We start from the raw sequence: 26,847 nt of genomic DNA on the forward strand, positions 1-26,847 counted from the left end.
TGTTTTAGCGCATCTATCTAAAATCACTTTAAATTAATTATTACCCCTATTTCATCTATAAAGCACAGACTTCTGAAATTCAGAGTCATGTGCTTTTTGATAAAGCATATCACAACTGAAGTTTTCAGAAGCATGAATGCTGGTTTATAAAGAACTTAGGGGGAAAAGGCAACATAAAATAACCAAAAAAAGTACTGATCAGCTAGCCCTACATCCAAATTTTTTTGTTTTTTGTTTTTTTTCATTAAAAAGGTCAAGGAACAGAAAGATTAAATGTCATTAGTTTCAACAGGTATCAGCAGATAGTATCAGGAGGAGAATCCAGTCTTCTGAATTTCAACCCAGTGTTATCCCAACTACACAAAGCTGCAGACTTACATATATGTGGAGTAAAATTTTCTCATAGCTATGTAAAGAAAGGGTAGATTTAAATATAAGAAACATGGCAGTCAATGCAGTTGATGACAATTCATAAATCTGGTTTAATTCTCCCTCTCTTCAGTGTTCTGATTTTCAGTCATGCATCAATGAACTCAGCAGTGCCGTACCTGGTGTGGGGAGGAGTACCTCTTTTCATATGTCAATCGATTCCCTTCGATGGAGAAGCGAAACCCTTTCCTTCTGATGCTATCTTCAGACTCAGATTTATGGAATTCATCCTCATCTTTCTCTTCCCCACCAGACTGCTCTTTCTGTTTTCTTTTCTTTCTCCGATTTCTTCTTTCCTTAGCACTCTTGGAACTCAACTTGGAGGCTTCAGATGAGCTGTCGGAGAGCCCACCTGCGGCGCTAGGTTCTCTGGAATGCTCTGAGGCAGTTACAGCTGCTGCCTGCTACATTAAGGAGAAATGATTTTAGTATGGCATTAGAGAAGACTTTATCTTCTTAAGCTCAAGTGTTTGCATAACATTTAAAAAACATTTAACCTGCTGAAGCTGATCTTTTGTAGAAGCAGCTCTGTCCATAAGTAATAAATGGGACTTTTCCCCCTTTCTATCTAACGAAGGCTTTCAGGGTTAACGTGGTTTTATCTCTGTTAACATTTATTATGTTTATATTATGCTGTACAGGCCACATATTCAAAAGGACCAATCAGGCATCGATAAGAACATAAACTCATATTACTTTTTGGGATTTGAATTACTCTAAAAATTGGTATTTAATTAGCACTGTCTTCTCTGAAAAAGAAACTGTGGCATGGAAGAAAAGTTATTGACTTACCTGAGCTCATACCCAAAGGGAGTAGGAATGAGATAAAGAGCTGAGGTCCTCTCCCCAGTTATTGAAGTTGCGTTATCAAAATATTATCAATGAAGGTGGTAAAATCCCTTTCTTGCCCTCCCCCCCATAATCTTCTAACCAGAACACTGGAGAAAAGAGTCAACATTTTCCACTAAACAAGACAAGACATTTAGTTCTCCAAATACCAACCCCAGCTTCTTTCACTCAGCACCGGTTCTTGCTGGATACGTGGGCATGGAATGGAAACAATGCTTTTGATCATAGCTTATACTGGTGCTCAGTCAGTACGTTTTGATATTACCTTTGTTCCCAGAGTGCCCTCAATACAAGGACTCTTGCAAATAAATTAATATTTCCCAAACAGCTTTATTCTAAAGTAAAATCAATGAGCTTGTATGTTAAATGAAAAGCATGAGAGAATATAGAAGTGATAGCACAGGCATTTCATTGTACAATGAGTATCAACACCTCTCTATAAGAACAAGAAATCCTTAGATCACCTGGTCTCCATAAAATTGGTGACTTTCATATGCCTACTGAATGTTGCTTTGTCATAGAACATTATATTATTTCATCACTTCCTCATTTATTATACAAGGAAATTAAGTCACATTAAAAACAATATATTTTTGGTTAAAGAAAAGACTAGATTATCTTTTAAGAGACAGATGAACATCTTTATATATAATAACCAACACATTTTTTTTTCCCCAAGAAAAGATGACTTCTTAGGATTTTCTCCTATACCCATTCAGTGTTTTTTCCTCGAGAAGACTCAGAATCACATTTTCCCTTTTAAAAATCTTAAAACATTAAAATAGCATGAGAGGGTTCCACTGTGGTCAATGTTGCAGACATCTTAGAAAAAAAAATGAAACTAAATGATCTATAGATGATCAAAATGTAGAAATTATTACTAATCTGCCATCATTACCAGTTTCTCTTAAGTGGAGTCAGTTATCTGTCTCTCACTTTCTCTCCAGTGTTTTTGCAACAACCAAAACAATAAAAAAGAATTGTACCATGAGACAGGACATATTTGATTTTGATGAATTTACCTGAGCTGCCTCCTGTTGCTTTTTAAGCTGCTCAAGCATCTGCTGAAATTCAGCCTCTTTCTGTTCTGCCTCTTCCAAGGTGGCCTGATTCTGTTCCTCATAGGCCATGGCCACCACAGCCAGGATCAAATTTATCAGATAGAATGAGCCCAAGAAAATGACCAGCACAAAAAATATCATGTATGTTTTTCCAGCAGCACGTAATGTCTGAAAATAAAAACATTAGAATTATTTTTTCAGTATTATTTCACTGACTAGTGGCTTTAACTTTTACTTGTGTGTCATGTAGGACCCTTGACATAAATAATAATTATGATGGTCACACCCCCTTCTGCCTCCTTGACTGTTTCTTTAACCTCATCGTTTTCCTTCTCCTCTAACTCATGCATTTACATTCAGATCTCCTGGAGGGAATTCTTGGATGCACCAGGAATAAAATGGAATCAAACGAAATACCATAGAGATTCCATCAAAGAGCTGAGCCTGTGATAAAAGTCAAGGAAGACATCAAAGTTATCTTTCTATATCTGCTTATTGATTTTCATCACCTGCCACCTGAGGAATAATATTTGAGTGGGCAGATGGAGCTGAGGGGAAGGTGTGCCTTCTGTTTGAGAGGACCTGTGTCTGGAAATGGTGGAAAATAAGTTTTGAGCCAAAGGGAAACGAGAGGGAATTGCTATCCTGTCATCACTATGCTTAATATGTGTTATAATCAATAGGATAAAGAAATTCAAATCTCCCAATTTCAAGTTCTGTTCCTTCTGCTATATTATGCTGTGATTTGGAAGTCAGCACTAAGGTGTTTTTGTTATATGTTTCTACTTAAATGCAGTATGTATCTCTTCAGGTTCTCACCAGTTGATAAAGATTTTCCCAGAAGTCCTGAGTCATCAGTCGAAACAGAGACAAAAAAGCCCAGCTGAAGGTATCAAAGCTTGTGTAGCCATAATTAGGATTTCTACCAGCTTTCACACACATATATCCTTCTGGACATTGGCTATAAATGGGACAAAAGAAAGTATACGAAGTTCTGTTGTCTTTTTATTCCGATAGCATGCTATACTTATAACATTGTCTAGCCAGGAAAATTGGCTGTTTCAAGGGATGGAAGTTATCACAAGAGATAGAGCATGATAAATAATATACATTTCCCAACTTCTGACAACATAATTTTACTAGCCACTTGATGTCATCATTAAAATATTACCTAGCATTTTAAATAATATTTTACAAAACTATTTTCTGTTGATAATTAGCATTTTAACATATTCTAGTTCATTTTCTCTACTGGGAAGCCTCTAGAGTCATCTTCTAGTTCACACATACTCATCTAAGGGACACAGCATTAAAGCAAAAGTATTATTCCTTGTTTTATGAAACATAAAAACTTGCCTAACCTTTAAATAATCCCTCACCTTAGAGGTAGCCTGAATTATAGCAAATAAGTATTAATAAAGTATACACACATACACAAACACACACAGATTATTGGCTTACCCTGCATCAGAGCTGTTTCCACATAGTAGGGCATCCAAAAGACCCTCCAGAAAATAATGATACCCTGTTTAGGAAAGAGTAAGTCATATGATGAGTATTTGCATTACACTGCAAAATGAAAGCAAGATGAGGCCCCAACTTTTAGGATTCATAGAATGATTTAAAATATGTTATATAATTCCCTGAAAGACATTGGGATTTGCCATTTCATTTCTCCCTCAAAATACTAGATATTATAGTAAGGGGATTGATTACTTAAGAGAAGAAAGCATTTGTTCTTTATGAGTATAAAATTAGCGATACTTTAGGTGCTAACCTAAAAATTTAAAAAGCATCAAATTTTTTTTTCTATTACCCTCGTGAAAAATGAAAATTTCATTCTGTAAAAATAGATAAGCATGACAGAGATTCCTTTGTTTTTCAAAATAGCCACATATTTGAAAACAAAGGGATTATATATTTTCTCTCTACTATGTTTTTAAACACTATTTATAAATGTTTATCAGTTGATTATGATTTGCATTCTATCAACTTCCAGATATATTCTGCTTACAGTAAAGGTGCATAAATCAGGTCAGCTACTAAAAGAAATGAAACAAAAAATAATGTTAAATAGTAAAGCTAAAATAATTACTAGAGGTGAATACTATAGTATCTCAAAGCTTTCTTTTGCTGGCAAATTCTTTAGATTCTTTTAATATCCAGTTGAAGTGTCACTTCTGTGAATTGTTCCTTGATATTCTCTATTTCCTGCCCACTAAAGATTGGCAAAATTAAGAACTCCTCTCACTGTGTTACCAGTAATATGTAGCTACTTATATTATTATTAAACTCATTGTCCTATATTGTAATTATTTGTTTATAAAAATTATTACTCCTTGAAAGAAAGTCTAATCATTGATTATTTCCATATTACTATTGTTGGGACTCAGGAATCTATCAATAAATTTTATTGAGTAAATAAGGACAGGGAAGACAAAAAGAGAAATGTAAGGAATTAAATCATCATTTGAAAAATGTATTCGAATATAGTTGACAATATTACATTAGTTTCAGGTGTACAACATAGTGATTCCATAAGTGTATACACTATGCTGTGTTCACAAGTGTAGCTACCTTCTGTCCTGATACATTGCTATTATAATATCATTGACTGTATTCCTTATGTGGTGACTTTTATTTCTGTGACTTATTCATTCCATAATTGGAAGCCTATATCTCCCACTCCCCTTCACCCATTTTGCCCAACCTGCCACTCCTACCCTTCTAGCAACCATCAGTTTATTCTCTGTATTTATGCTTTTTGTTTATTTATTGTCATTGTTTTTGTTTTGTTGTTTTTTTTTTTTTAGATTTCACCTATGTGTGAAATCAGATGGTATTTGTTTTCCTCAGTCTGATTTATTTCACTTAGCATAATACCCTCTAATTGCACTATTGAGTACATACTCAAAGAAAGTGAAAACACTAATTTGAAAAGATATATGTATCCCTATGCTTATTGAAACATTATTGATAGTAGCCAGATATGGAAGCAGCCCAAGTGTCCATCAATAGATGAATGGATAAGGAAGATGTGTTATGTGTATACGCACACACACGCACACACACACAATGGAAATATTACACAGCTATAAAAAAAGGATGAGATCGTGGCATTTAAATAATCATTTTTTTAAGAAAAAAATTTTTGGATTTTGTAAAAAGAAATATTTCCTAGATGTTAAATTTTCAGAGAAATTTGTTCTATGCATAGTTCTATAAGGGATACAAAAACCACATAATGGGAAATAACTTTCATTTCCAATGTCTTACTTCTTTGAACATAGACAAGAAAATTTAGACAGAATTCCTTAATTTTTAATTAAAATTAAATGAAGTGAAAAATATGAGAGTTTCTGGATGAATTCTTGATATCAGGTATTTATAAATGAAGTTTTAACCATTAAAGTCAATGATCTAGAAGCTTAATCTGAAGAAAATACAACTTTCAGTCATAATATTTATCTTTAATTTTAATAAATTTAATTTTCTATTACTTTCAAAGATAAACATTTTATTTGTATTTGCATTTAATTAATTTATTTATTTATACAAAATATTTAATATAATTTATTGTCAAGTTAGCTAACATACAGTGTATATATACAGTGTGCTCTTGGTTTGGGGAGTAGAATCCCGTGATTCATCACTTACATACAATACCCAGTGCTCATCCCAACAAGTGCCCTCCTCAATGCCCATCACCCATTTTCCCCTCTCCCCTGTCCCCCCAACAGCCCTCAGTTTGTTGTCTGTATTTAAGAGTCTCTTATGGTTTGCCTCCCTCTCTATTTGAAACTATTTTCCCCCTTCCCTTCTCCCATGTATTTGTATTTGCACTTGATTTAAAACAATCTATTCAACAAATGGATTATCGTTAGGCAAAATGGTAAGTATGGATTTTTAGAGCTGAAAATAAATCTGATATTTATGATTTCTTTTACTTTGACTCTAAGAGAAATGGAGTCCAAGTACATATTCACTAGAGAATAAACCTTAAATGACATCTTCATAGTCAGTTCCTTGATCTTAGCCAAGAGAAAAAAATAACAGATTTCAGGGAGTTGATGACAGCAGTAGACTTATTGGCATCATATGAGTGAATAAAGAACAATTTTATGTATTGCTTTGGCACACAAATTCTTAACCTAGAGGTTTCCAACATGTGCAAATTACTTGTTGGCATATCACTAATGCCATGAAAGAGTTAATCTGTATGAATCAAGGTATTTTATATATCTACAATTGTAAAAAGATACTGATTTGTTTTTAAAATTATGCTGTCATTACTTTAAGAATTATCCAACTACCAGTAATTTTTTATGACTAAGTCTACTTGTTCCACACAACCAATCACTAAGATTTTCTTTCTTTGATTTTTTTGTTAAGTATTACTCATCTCCTTCAAATAATAAACACCCATCTAAAGTCTAAGTTTCATATATTTAATATTTTTCTTTAAAAAGGACATTCCTTTTTCCTGTGAATCATGTTCTGTCTCTGCTCTTGTAACATTGCTACTGGCAAATACTAAAACCAAATAAAAGAGAAAATTTTACTTACTTTCTTTGCAGCTGAATTCTTCAGTCTCCCATATAATGATATAACAGAAAATAGCACTTGGAGTCAAAATTAGAATAGTTATCAATAAAATAATTAAAGGTATGTGCAAACCAATGGTCAGGTGATTACGAGATCACAACCTGCTATGCAATCATTTTAAGAAAATCTTTCATGCCTTGGTGGAAGGCAGGTCAACAATGAAAAAATAAATCTACATAACAATAATTCTTACTTGAATCTTGAATATACGATTTCCAGTCAAACTCAGTGTGAGTTTCATTGACAAGTGTGCCATTGTAATCCATGGTTACATTCTTCTCTATAGTGTGTTCCTCCAGGGAAGCATTGGTGGGAGGCCATTGCACACATTTATTCCGCAGGTTGCCCATGAACAGCTGCAGCCCAATCAGTGCAAACACGCTCAGACAGAACACAGTCAGGATCATGACATCGGAGAGCTTCTTCACTGACTGGATCAGGGCCCCCACGATGGTCTTCAGGCCTTAAAGAAAGAAGGCTATGACTATGAAGACTTAGAACATTGGAAATAACAAAAGGCCCACACAGTTTTCTTGAAAACATAGATTCCATGCATAAATTTGAAAATAATTGCAATGCCAGTGGAAGAACAACACTTCCTGGGAGGCTCAAGTGCTAAGGAAATGAACTCCAGAAACATAAAGATCCAAACAACGAAATGAAGATCATCTTCCATTATGTCGAGAGAGAATAATGGGAGGTTTATGGTCTTCATGAAGGGTTTTGTATTTCTCCATTTTGCTAATGAAACTCACCCCATACTTTCATTAGGGTTAGTTATCCATTTTAAAACAAGTTACCTGAATACATATTTTACAATGCCTATTTATAAGTAGGAAAAGTTTTGCTATAACTCGGGAGGAGGTTTAGGATATAATTGGACTTGAAGATAATAAATCCTCCGTACAGACTCATGCTATTCTTCATTATCTTATTTCCTTGCCTTTTAAAGCATTATTAGGATTTACATTGTACATACAACATCATCAATACCTACAATGAACAAGAAATTACAAATTGGTACATTCAGTTGGGACCAAATCCCTGGTACAACTGACAATGGAGAGAAAAATACATGACATCTCTAAGGGCAAATCACACATGGACTATATACTGCATTATCTCATGCTAAACTCCTACGCTGATAAAAAGTGAAAAAACATAAAAACTTATGTCCACATAATAAGAATCATTTCTTATAAAACACTTGATTTTGATAATGATCTTGATTATTTTATTATGACTCCTGAATTTCTGTAATGTTGACTGTCAAGCAAAGAAGATGTTGCTGAAAAGACATGATGGATCGGCCCCGGGTGTTTAACCTAGCTCTCACCTGGAATGACTGAAATTGTTTTCAGGGCTCGGAGAACTCTGAATGTTCTCAACGCTGAGACATTGCCCAGGTCCACGAACTCTGTCACGTATCTGTAATAGGGAGTTCACACACAGACACAATAACAGGATACAAAGAAAGAGCTGTAGGTACAAGGAGCCTTATGGTTCACACCAATCACTCCTTACCTGGAGTTACAGAAATAGTTTTCAAAGCTCTCAAGACTCTGAAAGTTCGAAGAGCTGAAAAATTGCCTAGGCTTACAAATTCTGTTACATACCTGTAGAATTAAATCAGAGTTATTCAAGATTTAGGCAGGATTTATATTATTTGCTTGGGTCTTTTATAAAGACCTTCTTGGTGATTCTAAATGATAATATCGTATGTAGCAATTTAGAAATTAGAGTCAATTGCTATGGTTTTCTTTACTCACATCATTTAAGGCCGTTTGCTGTACGTAAACTTCATAAAGTGTATAATCCTGTTGCTATGTTGGCTAGCAATATAATCAACATCTTGTGTAACTGAGGAGAATTAAATCAATAGAAAATTAAATCTTGGCTGTTGTTTTAGGGTTTCAGTTAGAATGAACTATGTGAAATCACCTAAGAGAAATTTAGGCAGGAAAAGGCAGATTGCCTTACTATCTGTACATGAAAAGGTTTTCCTAGTGTAACTCCTAAGTGAAAGTTAGGCAAGTTCAGAACAAGACCTTATGATCTGCTGTTATTGCTACTTTGTTTTCAAAAAACAGTTGTCCCAATATGCTGTCTTTTGAACGGTGGCCCAAGGGAATGGTGAAGAGTTGGCTCATCTGGACTAGACGTGGAATTAAAGATGAGACAGGCAGCATTTGGAGACCTCAGTATGTCATTCCTACTTCTGATCCTATCTACCTCGCTGTGCCTGTAGGAGGCCAAGAAGTCAGCTCCTGAAGGAACGCTGAGGGCAAGTGGGCATGGGCCACCATCCTCCACACATATTTCACCTACTTCCGAATGGCCTTCGATTCCTTTTCTGAATCTCTTCTTCCTTGGGAAAGTTTACCACAAGAAAAAACAAGGACAGGGATGAAGAAATTGTGCATATTACCGAGTGTATCTGGATGGGAGATGAGGATAAGAAGGTTTATGTAGAGGGTAATGAGATGACGAAAATCATAAAGGGAAAGAGGAGAAGAAGAAATGGGATCAGGTGAGGAATAGGAACAGACAGAATGTGTCTGCTCATAAGTCTTAAAGATCAATTTGCTGATGAAATAATAATTTACTATATTAAATACATAATATATTAAGGACCTCATTTTTTCTATTAGTTTGATCTGTCAGAAATTTTGGATGCTCAGAGATAGTTATATTATTCTACCAAACTAATAAAAGAAGACAGAATACGTAACACGGGTAAGTTCAGTGAAAATTTGTGCAGCCAAGAGAGTGGTTTCTGACTCTAATTTTTAAAAGCCATTTTCACAGATGTATTCTGAATACACCTGTGCCTTCAAATTGTGTGCATGTGGGAGGGACTTGTGTGTCTGTTGAACAAGTGGCATGTATGAAATCTGCTGACATATTTCTTACATGTGGAAATTGTAACTTCAACCACTGCAGAGGCTGTGTGCCCAAGTGAAATGTCACTTGGACCTCTGTTGTGCTAAACAAAATCAGGAGCTTAAACGTATACATCACACCAAAATATTTTTCGGTTAAAGCAAGCTTAGTCTTTAAAAACATAAGCACTCATAGAAAGCCCAACCATATTCTGCCTTGAAGATTCAAAAAGGCACTTACGCAAATGTAATGACAGTGAAGTCGAGCCAGTTCCATGGGTCCCGAAGGAAAGTAAAATCTTCTAAACAGAAACCCCTTGCAATAATTTTTATAAGTGATTCAAAAGTATATATTCCTGTGAAGGTGTACCTGGAGGCAAGCATCCAAAAAAGACTTGATAAAGCAATAATTTTCTTTTATAGCATATCAATTTCTTATCACTGTCAGTGGAAGAGATGAACATTAAAAAAGGGAATCTAAGTAGGTGGATGTTATTTTCATGAAAATAAAACATATCCCTAAATTTAAATTCCTTCCCTCCCATACGAAGAGTTGTTTTTTGAGGGTCCTAAAAGCGGAGTGAGAAATACAAGCTGTATGAAGTCTATGTGGCTACTGCCTGAAATGTCTTGGTATTGACATAAGTGAATAGAACCTCCTGAGAATTATCCAGTACATTCATGTAATGGAGTAGCCAATCAATACTATTGCAGAAGCATAAAATGATATTCCTTTAGAAAGTAAAAAACTAATTTCAATCATGTTTAATGAATGAGAGAACATTGACAAATTAGCAAGTCTTGTGGTTTTCCCTTTCTAGAAGATAAGACAGTTCACTAGCTTGGAAAAAGCATTTTGTTAACATCCGATAGGATAATTCTAGGGTCTTATGAGGTAAAAATTTAATTTAGAATAAAATGTTGGGCTAATTCAGAAATGTACATGTTTCCAAAGTTTTAACCTTCTACTCAGAAGTTAGAGAATGAAATCACAGAAACCAGTGGGACCGAAGACCTATGGGTCTAACATGTTAACTTCAACACCTTAGGAATTCTTTGTATATAAATTTTATTACATCCTGTTTGGATCTCTGTTTCTCTTATAATTAGCTCCAACCTGGAAGTGTCCAGGTAGAGAAGAGGCTCTTGGGAATACCCTCGTGGTTGTTGTTTTCAGGGTCAGCAGCCACAGAGCAAAAGAGGTTACAACCTGGGCAGGATGAAGAGCCCCAGCAGAAATTAACACAAATCCAGCCTCTCTGCTGTAGAGGTAACCCAGAACAGAGTCATCAGTGCAGTTAGTAATGCTTTTAGTTTCCACAAACACTACCCTTTCACTTCAGTTAGTTTAACCCTCAGTTTAAATGGAATTTTCAAGTTGTAAAACCCCAAATTTGGGGATTTTTTTTTCAGCGAATTTTTTGATGACAGCACTTGAAACTGATTTAGGCCTGACAAGAAGTAGATGTGCCTGATGGAAATGAAAACCCAATGAGGATCAACATTGTCTTCTCACGGCATGTGTGACATTCCCTTGTAAATTCTGAACTCAGTGAATTCATCTGGAAATTTAATTGGAGTCAAGGTTTACCATATTGGCTCTGTTCTGCAATTGCTTTCATCACATTTGCTTTGGCCACTGTAGATCCTAAAGGAAATATGTTGAGTGTCTGAGAATATTGGCCTTCTGATAACCATCAAATACAGGTGAAAGACAGATATTAGATCCAACAACACCAGCAGGCCTGAAAGCAAATGTCATTTGTCTTCCTGCTTTGTACTTGTGCCTAGAGATGGCTTTAATAAAAATATTCTTCAGTTTTATTTAGAAGGTACACTGAGGCATGGTTTCAAAATCTGTATCTATATATAGATATAAATATACATGTCTATATGTCTACATATCTATATAGTCATATCTATAACACACACATACACATAGTAGGTGGTTTCAACATAAATTGAACTTACTCTACATTCTTTGTCCAGTCAGGAGGATTACTCATTGTCATAAACACACAGTTCGTCAAAATAGTGCACATAATTAGCATGCTGAATAATGTAGATTATTGTTAAGGAACACGCAAAAGAAAATCCAAATCCACATATTATATTATATAAAACAAACATTGAAAGATTAAACTGCAGTTTAGCCAGGATACAGTGACTAATACACTGTGGGTAATTATCTAATTTCTTTAAATTTCAGTTTTGTCATTTGCAAAATGTGGGTAATAATATCAACCCTCAGAGTAGTACTATAGATTAAGTGAGATAGTGTACAGTGTGTTGTATAGATTAAGTAAGATAATGTATAATGTTTATATAAGTATAAAGTATTGTTTTGATACTATTACTGAACCAATATATTTGCCTCCCAGAGGAGTTTAGTGGGAAAGCTGTGCAAAGTGGAGTGGTACAGTTTTTGAGCAGAGAAGCCTGATTTGAATTAATTCAGGTGTCTAAAATAGCAAATTGTTAAGGAAGGCACATATAAGCAATACTGTAATTTCTTAAGTACATATTATATATATATTTTTTTATGTAAAAAAACTCCACGTAGTCAGAGTACAGCATGGTCCTGGGTCAGGTTGCTCTATTTTGACTGAGTTTGAACAAGTTCAGCAGCACTGAATACAAGTAGAAGTGAAAATCCCCAAAGGCCAGGACTTAATGTGACATGAATGTAATTAAATTTCAACATAAAAGTGATCTTGGGCAATTCACTCAGCCACTCTTGCCACAGAATCTTATGTCTCCAGTGACTTTCATACAAGGTAGCTAATCAAGTGTAGACTTGGCCGGTTTCAGGTGCAGATGAAATTTGTTAAAATGTGGAAGGTTCTTGGAACAGGCCTATATATTAGTAAATATGATCCAAGTGTTAGCTAAAACAAATGACTAAGACATAACAGAGCTGAAGGGGACCTTGAAAAAAACAACTAGTCTAATCACTATATTTCAGAAATCAAAGAAATAAGGCCCAAGCTCCAGGGAAATTAGATAACTTGGCTGAGGACTAGAACACAAGTTTCCTGCCTTCATATCCAATATTCTTTCCACTACAGTTAACTGCCCAAATAAAAATTTTCCAGAAGTGAAAAAGGAAGTTTTCATCAAATGACCACATGATGGCACTAGGAATACAAACTAGGATAAGGTAACCTCCATAAACATAAGAACCTTGAACATATTATTTGTTTCAAATCTTCTAATAATTAAAAATGGCATATTTATGCCACTAAGGAATCTCTTGCCATCAGGTTAAAAGTAGAAATGGCCTTTTCAGTTTTATAATCTTTTTTTTTAAAAAATCAGGTATCATGCATTTATGAAAATTACAACAGTATTTCTACATTTATCATCACCAAAGCCATCAAATGAGACATAATCAGAAATAAAGTTTTTGCCAATGATATGAATACCTAAATTTAGTTGGAGTCCTTTTTAACACCAATGGAAATTGCAAAGTCAAATCCCTAAAGATCGTTTGGTAATATAATCTCAGCTTCTTTCATTAACTTCCAGAGTCGTTACTAAGCAATCCGTTTTACATGACAGAGTCATAATTCAATGACTTACATTTGAAATTCAGCCAATATTTCCGTATTTCCTCATGAATTTCATTTGGAAAGTTCAAGAATTAACTAAGTATTGGCCAAAGCTGCCTGAAGTTCTCCCATAGAAAATATACTTAAAGGTTTATTCTAAGGTAAACTAAAATGCTTTATCTAATAGGTATGTCTAAACTTGGCTCCAGAAATATATTTCTCTGTTATTATATCATTACTTATTGTAAATTCTACATAATCACAGATTTTGTGGTAAAGATGGTAAAGATACATACGGCCATCTAAAATTAGATTTGTAAGACTCGATCCATACAAGTATTTTTAGGAAGATATATATATCTGTATATAAAGTGTTAAAGGCTAGGTATAATATATATTTGAAAGATAAATATATATATGCATATATATATATATATGCATATATATAATGTTAAAGACTTTGTAAGTTTCAGTGACATCTCTATGACCAATAAACTGTAAGAATAAGGCTTATATGACAAAAGATACAAAATGAGAGTAATAAAAGCCACAGAACATGGACATTTCCCAAGCTAATTTTATATTTAGCTACAAAGCACTTATAGATTACACACATAGTTACTATTGATCACTTCAAAAGGATATGAATGTACCAAAATCTTAATAGCTATTTTCCTAAGAGGATTGAAGGGAGTTAAAATGTACAGGGCAGAGGTGGCACTGAACCGGAAGATGGCCTTCCCTTTATTCAATACTATAAAAGTCTGTAAGACAGGAACACAACATACAAGTATAAAAGTATAAACCATTTAAACTCTATTGCCTACTTCTGTTATTTGTCATAATGAATTATTCCAATGTTGCAGCTTTTAATGTACACCATGCAGACAAACAGTCACTTTTACAGGACTGTTAGAATGCTTTAGAGAGGACATTCAATGGTGTCATCTACCTTTTACCTGATACTTACCTGCAATTTTATCATACATAAGGTATTTGGTCAAGAGAATTGGTTTATTTTGTTAACATCTTAAACATCTGACTTGAATGAAAGTCTTAAATGGGTGCGTATTTCATTTCTTTCTAAAATTCTTAAGACACTACATTTCTTTATAGTGATTTCAGCTTTCCCAATTCGAATATCTTGAAAATTAATCCTATAGAATGCAAAATCATTCAATAGAACTAGTACTTTTTTCAAAGTTATTTTTTAACCATTTATTCTTAAAATAAATCTTATCATCTATTGGTAATAGGAAATAAAAACAGCCACCATAAGACCCGCTCTTGAGCTAGATGGACACAATCCAATAATTGATTTTTGGAAGCCAAGCTCCTTGGAGAGTATCTGTTGACTGGGAGTGCTAAATTCTGTATTGGGATTTCTGAGTTAGCTGACACATTGAATTCTAATCCCAACTGACTGCTCATCTCATGTAGTGCTTTTTTAGTATGGAGGAAAAGCTCAAAGCCCCTGAAGAATTTAGGATCCGTGAACGTGAATGGAATTGCATTCCAAAAATTAGATATATTTGAGAGCAATTAGCAGTGTTCAGACAAAAAAAAAAAATAAAGTAACAACATACAATAGCATAAATAACATAATGAAGGATTCTGACTCAGTGTTTCTTAAGGCATTTACTAATAATAACATAACATAAAATTTACCCTCCTAATCATTCCTAAATGTATTGTTTGGTACTGATTTTTAAAAAGAATGTATTATATGGCTTATTATAGTAAAGTACCTTAGCATCTTTTAAATTTAATTAGTTCAATAAAAATTTCATTACTACAACTCCTCAGGATAACATTCACTGCATGAAGTGACTTCAAAACCAAAGAAAAAGTTCAAAATTGGTGGTGGAGGAGAAAAGGCTGATAAGCATCTAGTTTGAAACAGGCTTCTCTTTACAACCCAAGACTGTAGAAAATTTGATTTTGTGCCTCAGAACATATTTCAAAACATAACATTTTGACTGGTTCAGGAATGAAATTCTATATATGAAATATCACTTTAAAGATACATTTATATGAGTCTAACTCTTCATACATTAGATGCTGGTCATAATTATCACTTAGCTTTTCATATATAGTTACCAAACTCAGTAACATTTATTGAGCCCCTATATGATAAAGTGTTAATATTATGAGCATTGCAAACACCTGGATGGTAGTATGGAACTAGTTTTAGGTCCAACTATTAACTTAGTTTATTCCAGTGCAAATAATGTATATTAACTAATTAGCACAATACTTGCAAAGCTCTGTGCTAGAGTTTACACAGAAAACAAAGACATGTAAGTCATGACCCCACGAAGTATATATAGTAGTGCATGTTCAACTATCTCAGCTAATAGAAGAAAGTCTAGAAGGATAATTTATGTAGAGCAAAGCTGTCCATTAGAAATATTACGTGAATTACAAATTTGAGTCCATACGTGATTTTAAATATTCTGATAGCTGTATTTTTAAAAAGTAAATAAGCAGGTGAAATTAATAATTTTTAACCTAATATACCCATTATATTATCATTTTGTGCAACCAATATTAGAAAATTTGAGATATTTTACATCCTTCTTTTCATACCAATTCTAAGTCTTTGAAGTCTGTACTTACCACATTTAAAGCACTAGACCCACACTGGGGCAATGTCTACTGCATTTGGCAGCACAGACCTAGATGTAAACCATGCATTGTAGTGCTAGTTCAGACTCTCTTCAGCAAGGTAAAAATCAATTCTGATTTTGTTTTATTTTATTTTATTTTTAAAAATTTTTTTAACATTTATTTATTTTTGAGACAGAGAGAGAGCATGAACAGGAGAGGGTCAGAGAAAGAGGGAGACACAGAATCTGAAACAGGGTCCAGGCTCTGAGCTGTCAGCACAGAGCCCGACATGGGGCTCGAACCCACGGACTGCAAGATCATGACCTGAGCCGAAGCTGGACCTAACTGACTGAGCCACCCAGGCACCTCTCAATTCTGATTTTAAAGGCAAACTAAGAAAAACAGGCAAACACCCTGCTATTCAACAGCTTGACAATCTGGAAAGTAACAGTAGGAAAATATAAGTAGATTTTTTTTTTTTAAACTTAAGTAGTTATTAAGAGTGTAGACTCTGGAGTCAGACGTCTGGCTCAAGTGTGGCTCCGTAGCCTTCCAGCAGTGGGATCCTAGACAAGTTACTCCATTTCCGTGACTCATTTGTCTCATTTGAAAAATGGGAATAAATATACTTAGCTCACAAAGTTGTTGTGATTCCAGTTCAGTAGAGATTCTGATGCCTAGTATTGTGTATTTTTAGTAAATAACTCAGGTGATTCTTCAATAGCAGGGCTGTGAATCTGTGTTTGTTAACAGGTAATTTTTAAAATTGCCCGAATTGTCAATGATTATGTTGTACACATGCGTTAAAATCCTTCCCCCTGACCTATAATAACAATATATAATAATAACAATTATAACAATTTGGTAGGAATTGCTATTTATGAATCTGTGCTTGTTACTATCTAGTGATTTTGTTTCTGAGTTTTTATTTTATTTTATTTTAACATGAAATTTATTGTCAAATTGGTTTCCATACAACACCCAGTGCTCCTCCTAACAGGTGCCCTCCTCAATGCCCATCACCCACTTTCAGTTACCTCCCACCCCCCCATAAACCCTCATTCTCATTTTTAAAAAAAATTTTAATGTTTATTTATTTTTGAGAGAGAGAGAGAGAGAGAGAGAATGATCAGGGAAGGGGCAGAGAGAGAAGGAGACATAGAATCCAAGGCAGGCTCCAGGTTCTGAGCTGTCAGCACAGAGCCTGATGCGGGGCTTAAACTCACAAACTATGAGATCATGACCTAAGCTGAAGTCGGCTGCTTAACCAACTGAGACACCCAGGTGCCCCTATTCTCAGTTTTTAAGAGTTTCTTATGGTTTGGCTCTCGTCCTCTCTAACTTTTTTTTTTTTTCTTTCCCTCCCCCATGGTCTTCTGTTAAGTTTCTCAGGATCTACACTATGACCCAGCAATAGCACTGCTAGGAATTTACCCAAGGGATACAGGAGTGCTGATGCATAGGGGCACTTGTACCCCAATGTTTATAGCAACACTTTCAACAATAGCCAAATTATGGAAAGAGCCTAAATGTCCATCAACTGATGAATGGATAAAGAAATTGTGGTTTATATACACAATGGAATACTACTTGGCAATGAGTTTTTAGATAGTTGATTTGTTTATAATTTTTTATCCAAGGTGGACATTGAATTTAACAAGCCATACTTTTCCAGTCTCCTTTTCTTTTTTTCTTTTCTTTTCTTTCCTTTTCTTTCCTTTCCTTTCCTTTCCTTTCCTTTTCTTTTCTTTTCTTTTCTTTTCTTTTCTTTTCTTTTAAGTTTATTATTTTAATTTATTTTGAGTGAGAGCTAGAGAGCAAGAGGGGGAGGGGCAGAGAGAGAGGGAGACAGAATCTCAAGTAGGCACTGCACTGTCAGCACCGAGCTCGACACTGGGCTCGAACCCACGAACTATGAGACCATGACCTTAGCTGAAGTCAAGAGTCAGATGTTTAACTGACTGAGCTGCCCAGGCACCCCTCCAGTCTCTTTTTCTGAAGATGTCTACTATCTTTTCTTTCAATCTAGGGGCCATGTTACTTAAAATAAATAGTTCAAATTTAAGGCCCAATTTCATATTTATCTAAATATTATCAAAAAATTACCAAATAACAGGACTGCCTCTAAATATACAGCATTTGCCTTCCCTTAAAATAAACACAGTGGCAAAAGTAACAGAGCAAGGTTAGCAATGATCATGAACAAGAGAAAATGTAGAAAACATGATTAAATTTATGCGTTAGCTTCAAAATTTAAAACAAGCAATTTCAACTTGTATATATACTGTGCTCCAAAAATATATTTGGAAAACAATTATTTGAAACTTTGAATATATTTTCCCACAGAAGAATATCTACATATACATACATAGACATATATACATGTATATTTACATACACTCAAAAGCCGATGTAACTCTTAATGAAATGGAATTCTGTATTAATGGTACTGTGAAACTTTATCACTGTGTATAAGAAAATGTGACTCTGCAAACGGCGAAAGAATTCCAAGTTGGGCTGCAACTAGCCGTTGGCTCTGTCTTCCGCCAGAAGTGGAATCAACCTTCTTATAGTTCTAAGCTGCTGATTTGAGAAGGGGTTCTAGAAAGAGAACTATGTGGCAGAGGAGATACGTTTCAGAAGTTTGGGGTATAAAGAACTTCATAGAAAGTCAAGAGATTTCTATTAGTGTGCAGCTCTGGGAACATTTCTCATCTGGATCAACGCCATGACATCTAATTGTTCTTTTTCTCTTGCGTGTGTTCTAAACGATCTTACTTACTTCTCTATTTTGTGATAACCTCTAGATTCAGGCCAAGATTTCCCTCCTTTTCTGGCTCACTGGGGAAGGGGAAGCTTTCATACAGGTTTACCACCTGACTGAAGGGAGCATGTAATATTTAAAAATTTTTTTCTCGGGGTGCCTGGGTGGCTCAGTAAGTTAAGGGCCCAACTTTGGCTCAGGTCATGATCTCACAGTTCGTGAGTGCAAGCCCCAGTCGGACTCTGTGCTGACAGATCAGAGCCTGAATCCTGCTCCAGATTCCATGTCTTCCCTTCCCTTCGCCCCTCCCCCTCTGAAGCTCTGTCTCTCCCTCTCTCAAAAATAGGTAAACATTAAAAGAAATTTTTTTCACTCCTGGTCTTATTCTATTTTTCCCTTTAGGCTACGGATAATCAGCTTAAAGAATAGCCTGTGGCACCTGTCCGCCTGTGGCCCACCCAAGCTTCAATATCTGGCCTTCACCTGATTACACATGTGGTCTTTAAGCCAGGGATCACAAGCCAAAATGCCCACTGAGGCTGGGTGGTGGGAGGTCCCTATCAATTTTTGATGTGCGAATCAGTGATGCCACATATTATAAGAGAAATCCTAAATATGCATGATTATAAATGCATGCATGTATGCATGAATGTGTGTGTGTAATCTCTTGGTTTATACATCTTGGAAACTAATTCAAAATAAACATTATTGCATGAGTCTAGCAAAATCTATCTGTGGGCTCAATATCTCACAGTCACTCAGTTTTTTAAAAAAAATCTCTGCTTTAAGCCCATGCAAAACAGAAGAAGAATTTGTACCCAGGAAAGAGTCTGTAAAATTGCTTGTCCCTTGGCTTTAGCTCGATGGAATAATGGGGGTGGGGCCAGTGCAGGAGTTGACCCTACAGGAGATGCCCAGCTGGGCTCTTATCAGCCAGGTTACAGCTGCCTCTACTTCTGCCTCAGAGAAGAAAAACTATAACAGGCGCAAATAAAATCTGGGGGTCAAATATTTCCCAGCCCGTATCTTTAGCCTATACCGTGGCTGTGGTACCTTATTATATGCTCAATTTTTCTTTGACTAGAGGGGACTAATTTGAGGTCCAGTTTTATCACAGACTTGCTATGTGAGAACTATGAGCAAACTGTTCCCTGCTGATTTCTACGTCTGAATAGAGAAGATGTGAGTGCCCATAATCAATTCTAAAGTGCCATATAAATACAAGAATTGAAGGGTTAAAAGTGTGTGTTTGTCTGGTTCTCAAATACATACATATACTAACACTTGAGCATTTGAAAGCAAGATCAATTTTTACATTGGAAGTTTGTTGCTCCATCTTTCCTCCTAAATTTCATATTCAGAAAACAATGCCATCAGCTTATTCTTGTCTGACACTTGGGCACCTCCAAAATAGATTCAGCTCCCACCTATTATTCTGTCTTCATTGTAAAACATCTAGACTAAACCTCCATCAAGACTCCCAACTTGATTGGGGTACCTGGGTGACTCAGTTGGTTAAGCATCTGGCTTCAGCTCAGGTCATGATCTCACAGTTCATGACTTCGAACCCCGCAACGGGTTCTGTGCTGACAGCTCAGAGCCTGGAGTCTGCTCCGGATTCTGTGTCTCCCTCTCTCTCTGCCCCTCCCCTGCTTGTGCTCTCTCTCTCTCTCTCTCAAAAATAAGTAAACATTACAAAATTCTTTTTAAAAAAGACTACCAACTTTATCTTTAAAAACATAAAGTGGACCATGTGACTCCTCTACCCAAAGCCTACTTAGAATTCATTTTGCCCTTAAACTTCAAACTCTTTAATATGCACTACAAAGTACTTTTTTCTAACCCTGGCCCACCTCCCCAACCACATCTTATTCTCTTCTTACTTATTATAGAGGCACATAATTTAAGTTTCCTGAATCTGTCCTCTTTGGAAAAAAAATAAAAAGTATTTATCACCCTATATTATCTGGTGGGAAATATAATTGTCTAATTATTTTTGAACTTGATCCAAACCTACTGTATCTCAAAATTTTGGTTTTTACCAAGGCAGGGGATGCCCCTGATTGAGAAGAAACAGTGAAGTGACAAGTCAGGTTTGGGAAATACTGCCAACTGAAGAGATGAGGAGTCCAGCTTGCAAAGTGGCATGAGTAGAGGGGCAGGAACAGCAGTGATGGGCTTGTATGTATTCCATAACAGACTTCTCTTTTCCACTGGTATTATCAGTGCAAAGACTACAAACCAGAAGCAGCATGGCAATGGGCCACGGAAGCTGACAGATCTGTTTTAAATCTAGTGTCTGTTACTTAATAGCTTTTGTGATCTTAGGCAAATTACTTCACCTCAGTTTCATTATTTTAAAATAAAGACAAGGGTTATCTGGGAAGGACATGGGGTTTAAATAAGAACTGTAAATATCCTGATACATAGTGCATAGAGTACAGAGCCATTATTTTTGCCTGCCTGGCACGCCTTCTTCTGTGGTCCACACCTCTTCCTTTGAGAGAACACCTCTCCACTGCCTGCCCATATGGCTTGGGTGGAGCTGACCCACCCCTTAGCATGTTGACCACCCCTTAGGTCAACATGTGGCACTAACCTGGTCAATGAGACCATCACATACCCTAGGCTACAGGAATTGATTCAGAGGAGGTCATGTGAACTAACTACAGCCAATTCCAGGACTTCTGCTAGAGCTTTTGAAGAAAAGTGAGCTCTTTTTCTTGGGGTTATTAGGCTGTAAGCTGTTAGCTTGGTGCCACTGGTGGCTATTTCTGCCATCTTGTGGGAAGAGCCAGCCTGTGAATGCAGCCAGCATAGGAAAAAGTAGAGCCAAAAATAAAAAAGAACTGAGTCCTGACATTGTTCTTTCAGGTGCTGGATCCTTTGATAGTAACATGAGATTTACCCCACAAATACATTTATTGATTGATTAATTAGTTAGCTTCTTTGTTTTCAAAAACTAGTTTCTGTTAGATTTTTATCACTCTCAGTTGAAGAGTTTCTTACTAATATAGCTGGTACTTAATAAATGCTAGCCATTATTTTACTACCACCATCATCTGGGATTGTTTCTGAGACAGAGATGGGGAGTGACAAAGAAGAACGGGGCATAAGGAAGAAATAATGGATGAGGAGGAGAAAGATTTGGAAGTCAACTATAGTGCCTTGGATGTAAGAGAGAGCCTTGGATGACTGCTAATTCTAAAAGACCTAATGATGTGCCAAAAAAAATACATTAATTTGGGGGCTGTCCATAGGACGATTTATGGAATCATAAGCTTTTACTTACCATCTACTTTTCTGATTTTCCATTCAATTACTTTTACAAGTAAACTCCCTGATTTCAGTTAAAAACAAAGCAAACAACTCTCTCTACCCAATATAACAATTTAAAACTCCTGCAGCAACAACAGACTAGGCATTTATTTGAAATCACAAGTTCATATATGACTCTTCATGCAGCTCCAATGAAGAGGAAGTAGGCATCTTTTTAAAAAGAGCTGATAAAAAGGGAGGATAAGGTGTTCATAAATGGCCCGTAAAATAATAAAGGAAAGAATACGTTTTTAAACGCATACATTTCTACATTCCATAATTAATAAACATCCATTTTCACCATAGATCTAAAATACTTCATTCTATTTCCAGTACCCTGTCACAAAGGATATTTTCTTCCATGGTACTAGTGAGTCATCTGTAATTTTAAGAAGAACATGAGAAGAAAGAAGTTTTCTGTAATAAAGAGTAGGTGAAGAATTTCAATGTATAGCCAAATGGTGCAAAATTAATCCAAGCTATGAAATAAAAAACTGTGGAAAAAAGAACCATAAGGAAAAAAAAAAAAAAGTTTTGTTCATAAGCTAAATGTGCCCTGCCACATAGCTAAAGTAAATAAACAAACAAAAGGAACACTGCCTGAAATCATGTTTTGAAGACCACTGGACCAGAGCTAAGATGGTATGGAAAATTCTGTGACTGTATTCTGACAGCATTGTTATTTTAGTTTTTAGTTCTTACCTTGGACTGCTGAAGGATTAAAACATCAGAGGGTCTGGAAATGCTTCCATGCATCAGGAATGTTCATGAGATGGTTGCTACTATTTCTTTAGTTATTACTATAATACCACTGACCGTGGAATAAACTACTTTAACAATTTTAGTAGAACTTTCGAACATTATATAATGTGCACAATTTAAACTAGGGCAAAGAAGATAAAAATATGTGGGCATATGCCATCTGAAAATACACCATCAGCAATGACATTTCCATAAGCTCACTGACATTGTCTTTTTAGAAGATCACAGAGGGTTTTAGTGTGGCTTACACATATATTTCTTTTATGGATACCACTGTACTTTAAAATATAACATAAAGAATAGGTTCTGCAGCCATTTTTATAGTAGACTTGCTTTGTTTATTCTGTATATTAATAAGAAAAATTAGACTTTGTATATAGATATAAATGGCACATTATTTATTGTACCTCAGTTAAACCTTAGGGAAGTAAGTCACTGGCCTACTGATATTTGCATATTCCAGCTCATTCAGGAATAGAATAAAATCCACATCCCCAATATGAGTAATAGTTTTTTTCTAGTGACATTTTTCCTGAAAAACTTTTTTTCTAGGGATATTTCCACCATTAAGCGCTTTATCTATGCCAGGAGTATTGTGTATATGTGTGATCCACTGTTTTAATGAAGGCCACTCTGCTGATCTCAGATTTTCAAGTCATAAGACAAAACTGGTCATCAAACATCAAAAGAAATATTCATAATTATTCCAACTTTAATCAGAGCAAACTAATTCAGAATTTAAGACTATTCCTCAATACTGAAATAACCCAATTATGGAAGAAAATGTAAGACTAGAAAACAATGTAATGGCAACCATAGAAAGTCTCAAAATATGAAAATGCAAAAGAAGGACATTTTAAACACATAGCTTAGTCATGTGTCCTAAGCACACAGCTTAGTCATGTGTCCTAAGCTTGCAATGTTACTTTTTAAGGATTCCAGTCCTCCAGAATGTTTCATTTGTATTGCACTTTGAATGGCTTACACTGGAAGACTTGCTGGATGTCAGCCCAGTGTTAAGGCAATAGATGTGCCTTGCCTTGGGGAAAACTCCTTCCTGATAACAATATTTCTCTTATCAGGTTGTTCTGCTTGCACAAAGTAATTTGTTCCAAAATGCCACAATGTTTTTCCTTCCTCACACAATGTGCATTTGAAGATAAGGATGGATGGTGTTAGAGGCAAGTAGGAATGTGAACCGAACAAAGTTTGTAAGGGTTACTTCAGCACAAGAATCTGGCTGGCTTCCTTCAGAGTTGGTCTTCAGAGTTGGTCTTTAATCCTCAGTTTGAAGACCTTTCTTTTAACTATTTGAAAGGGCCTGCATAATTTTCTTTTCCATCTGCCCTCTTTGTTATAAGCCAATTGTTGGCTGTTTGGGGACACTCCCTCAAGACAACAACTTTTATTGGCCTGAAAACTCTTTAATTTAAAGGACAGATTGAGTGGATAATCTGGTTTCCACATAAAGAATCACTGCCCTTGTCAACACGTATTAGCTTGGCCTTTCTCAAAGCATTCGTTTATTGTTCTATACGTAAGGACACCGTACATGAGCTGGGATGCTAGATATCAGCCCTGTTTGATGAAGGGGTAGACTCTGGGTAGCTTTAATAATTTTTAGATAGTAATTACTACCAGAGAGGTGGGACATAGATGTCAGGGGGTAGCAAAAGCCCTGCTAAGGATGAAGCCCAGTAACCCATGATATCAGCACCTCTAAACAGGCTGCTTCAATAATGAAGCAATTTTAAATATGTTAAAATGTTTGTCTAACTGAATTATCTGCATTGTCACCTTCCTTATACAAATAAACCCTTAATCATTTGATTAATTTGGATTTTGGCTTTTGCAGACCTTACATTACATTAATTTCCAAAGGACTGATTTAATGATAAAGTGCAACTTATAATTTAAATGATGGTTATGAAATGGATAAAATCTTACCTGCTAAGATTTAACAATAGTATGTTAAAAAGGAAAGTTGAATTAAAGATAATGAAATCTATGGGAAATGATTCTTTATCTCTTTCTTTAGTGTATAATGGGCAAACCAGTTTTTAAGAAGGGAAAGTAAGTTACGCTGAAATTGGTTATAGCCTGAAAAGTTAAAAAAAAAAATCTGAACACAGTGAAAATTTTACCTGTGAAACTGCAGCAGTCAATAAGAAGTGATTTGCAAAACTGTCTCAAATCCACATATTAAAATTTTTAAGCTTATACATTTAATAAGGACTACTTGATACAGGCTGTGCCAGCAACCAAAAGAGTTCCTAAAAGTTTTGGGGGTATTTTAAGGCCTATGCCCAACTGAAAAATTTTACCTGCTCAATTGCAATCTTTTTACCCTACCTTCTACCAAGAGTTCACAACGTATTGTGTCCAGTGAAAAAGATAATAAAATGTTGCAAATTAACTAGTCATAAGTTTAATCTAAAATTAATACAATAAACTTTTTCAATTTTATCTTTTTCTATGCTTTCCTTCTTGGTTTGGTGTAATCATAGTCATAATGAAAGATTGGGTGCTTAATACAAGGTATTCATTTCAAGCATAAATAGAAAACGCAAGCATTTAAATATTGTTTTATAGGTTCTTCAGAATACAATATTTATGTTAATCTTACCAGTATCAATATACCTCCACCAAAATATTGAATAATTTTTTAATATTGTAAGCAAAGTTTCATTTTATGTATTAATAATACTGAGAAAAATGGTTGAATAGCTGTCATTATTTAAATCTTGATTTAACGCTTTGTGATACAGAAATTCAGTTGTTACATAATTCAGTTGATTGAGATACTGAGTTTTAATGGCTGTCACTGCTAAAAATGATACTTCCCAAAGACACGTGGATCCAAATGGAAAAAGCACATTATTAGTTACTAAAACTGTAGTTTGTAGAGGAATGTTCTTTTCCAAGTAGAGAAAAGTTTCTGCAAGAAGTTGAGTTATTATATATAACATAATTTAGAAATTGAAAACCTTGTGGCGTCAAATTTTGTTCTATGAGAAATTAATACTAATATTTTAAAAGTCTTTATCTGTCCCTAAATAAAAGTTTAGGGATACCTTGGGATAATTTTAGGATTTTCAAGTACAGAAAACACACAAAATTGCATAGTGAATACAATCTCTGGGGAGATTTAATTTGTTAAATTAGCTGCCTGCCTACAACATACATTTATGTTCAGGTATTTGTTGTGGTGCATCTGGGACAGCTTCATCTGTTATGACATAATCAATTTGTTTTTCATGGATGTATATGCATAAAACACACATAAATGTATTTATTTCTTAAACAGAAGGATACTTAAGACTTTCTGCTAATTTGGCATGTTTCGGTGCTATAACAGTCCAAGGTACTCAGTAGGCAATTAGCAGTAAAATATGCCCAATAAAAAACACTCACTTTTTTATTGATATAGTACGGGTCCAGGTCCTCCAGCGGCTCTGACACCATCTCTGGAGGGATGTCTCCATAAATAAAAGGAAGGTTCTTTCCAGCTTCCAAGTCACTATTTGGCTTTGGGCCATTTTCATCATCATCTTTCTTGTCTGGTTTGGGATTCTTAGCCTTTTCTTCTGCAATGCGTCTTTCAATAGCCGCAAGAGATTCTCTGGTGAAGAAGTTGAAGCTGTCAGGTCCTGGTGGTACAAGCACTGTTTGCTCCATCTTGTCATCCTGCACATTTTAATTACCATTTACTCTGCATATGAAAGTCCTAAAAAAAAAAAAAAAAAAGGATGCAGATATTCTAAGGAGATTAAGAGAAGATTTTAGTACCTATAAACTCTGGTCATGACATATGAACCAGATGATTAAAATTTTTGTTCCCATTTAAATTAAAATGAAATTCCTAGGGGTGCCTGGGTGGCTCAGTAGGTTAAGGGTCCAATTTCAGTTCAGGTCATGATCCTAAGGTCTGTGTTGACAACTCAGAGCCCGAAGACTGCTTCAGATTCTGTGTCTCCTCCTCTCTCTGTCTCTCCCTGCTCATGCTCTGTCCCTGC

At 35.3% G+C, this 26,847-nt stretch overlaps 1 protein-coding gene across 6 annotated transcripts in view; it reads right to left on the reverse strand.

Annotated features, from left to right (window-relative positions):
• Nucleotides 1-26,847, reverse strand: part of LOC106982887 (sodium channel protein type 1 subunit alpha) — a 147,555-nt gene that overhangs the window by 56,371 nt on the left and 64,337 nt on the right. For all 6 annotated transcript variants that reach the window (XM_053215218.1, XM_053215221.1, XM_053215220.1 and 3 more), the window contains exons 2-11: nucleotides 26,246-26,558; nucleotides 14,021-14,141; nucleotides 11,798-11,885; nucleotides 10,068-10,196; nucleotides 8,281-8,372; nucleotides 7,138-7,407; nucleotides 3,801-3,864; nucleotides 3,159-3,300; nucleotides 2,301-2,507; nucleotides 549-833 (exon numbers count right to left, since the gene is read on the reverse strand). In XM_053215218.1, coding sequence (XP_053071193.1) covers nucleotides 549-833; nucleotides 2,301-2,507; nucleotides 3,159-3,300; nucleotides 3,801-3,864; nucleotides 7,138-7,407; nucleotides 8,281-8,372; nucleotides 10,068-10,196; nucleotides 11,798-11,885; nucleotides 14,021-14,141; nucleotides 26,246-26,509 — 1,662 coding nt within the window. In that variant the 5' untranslated portion in view covers nucleotides 26,510-26,558. The remainder of the gene's footprint in view (nucleotides 1-548; nucleotides 834-2,300; nucleotides 2,508-3,158; nucleotides 3,301-3,800; nucleotides 3,865-7,137; nucleotides 7,408-8,280; nucleotides 8,373-10,067; nucleotides 10,197-11,797; nucleotides 11,886-14,020; nucleotides 14,142-26,245; nucleotides 26,559-26,847) is intronic.

This window comes from Acinonyx jubatus, chromosome C1 (genome assembly GCF_027475565.1).
Source record: "Acinonyx jubatus isolate Ajub_Pintada_27869175 chromosome C1, VMU_Ajub_asm_v1.0, whole genome shotgun sequence".
NCBI classification, from domain to species: domain Eukaryota; kingdom Metazoa; phylum Chordata; class Mammalia; order Carnivora; family Felidae; genus Acinonyx; species Acinonyx jubatus.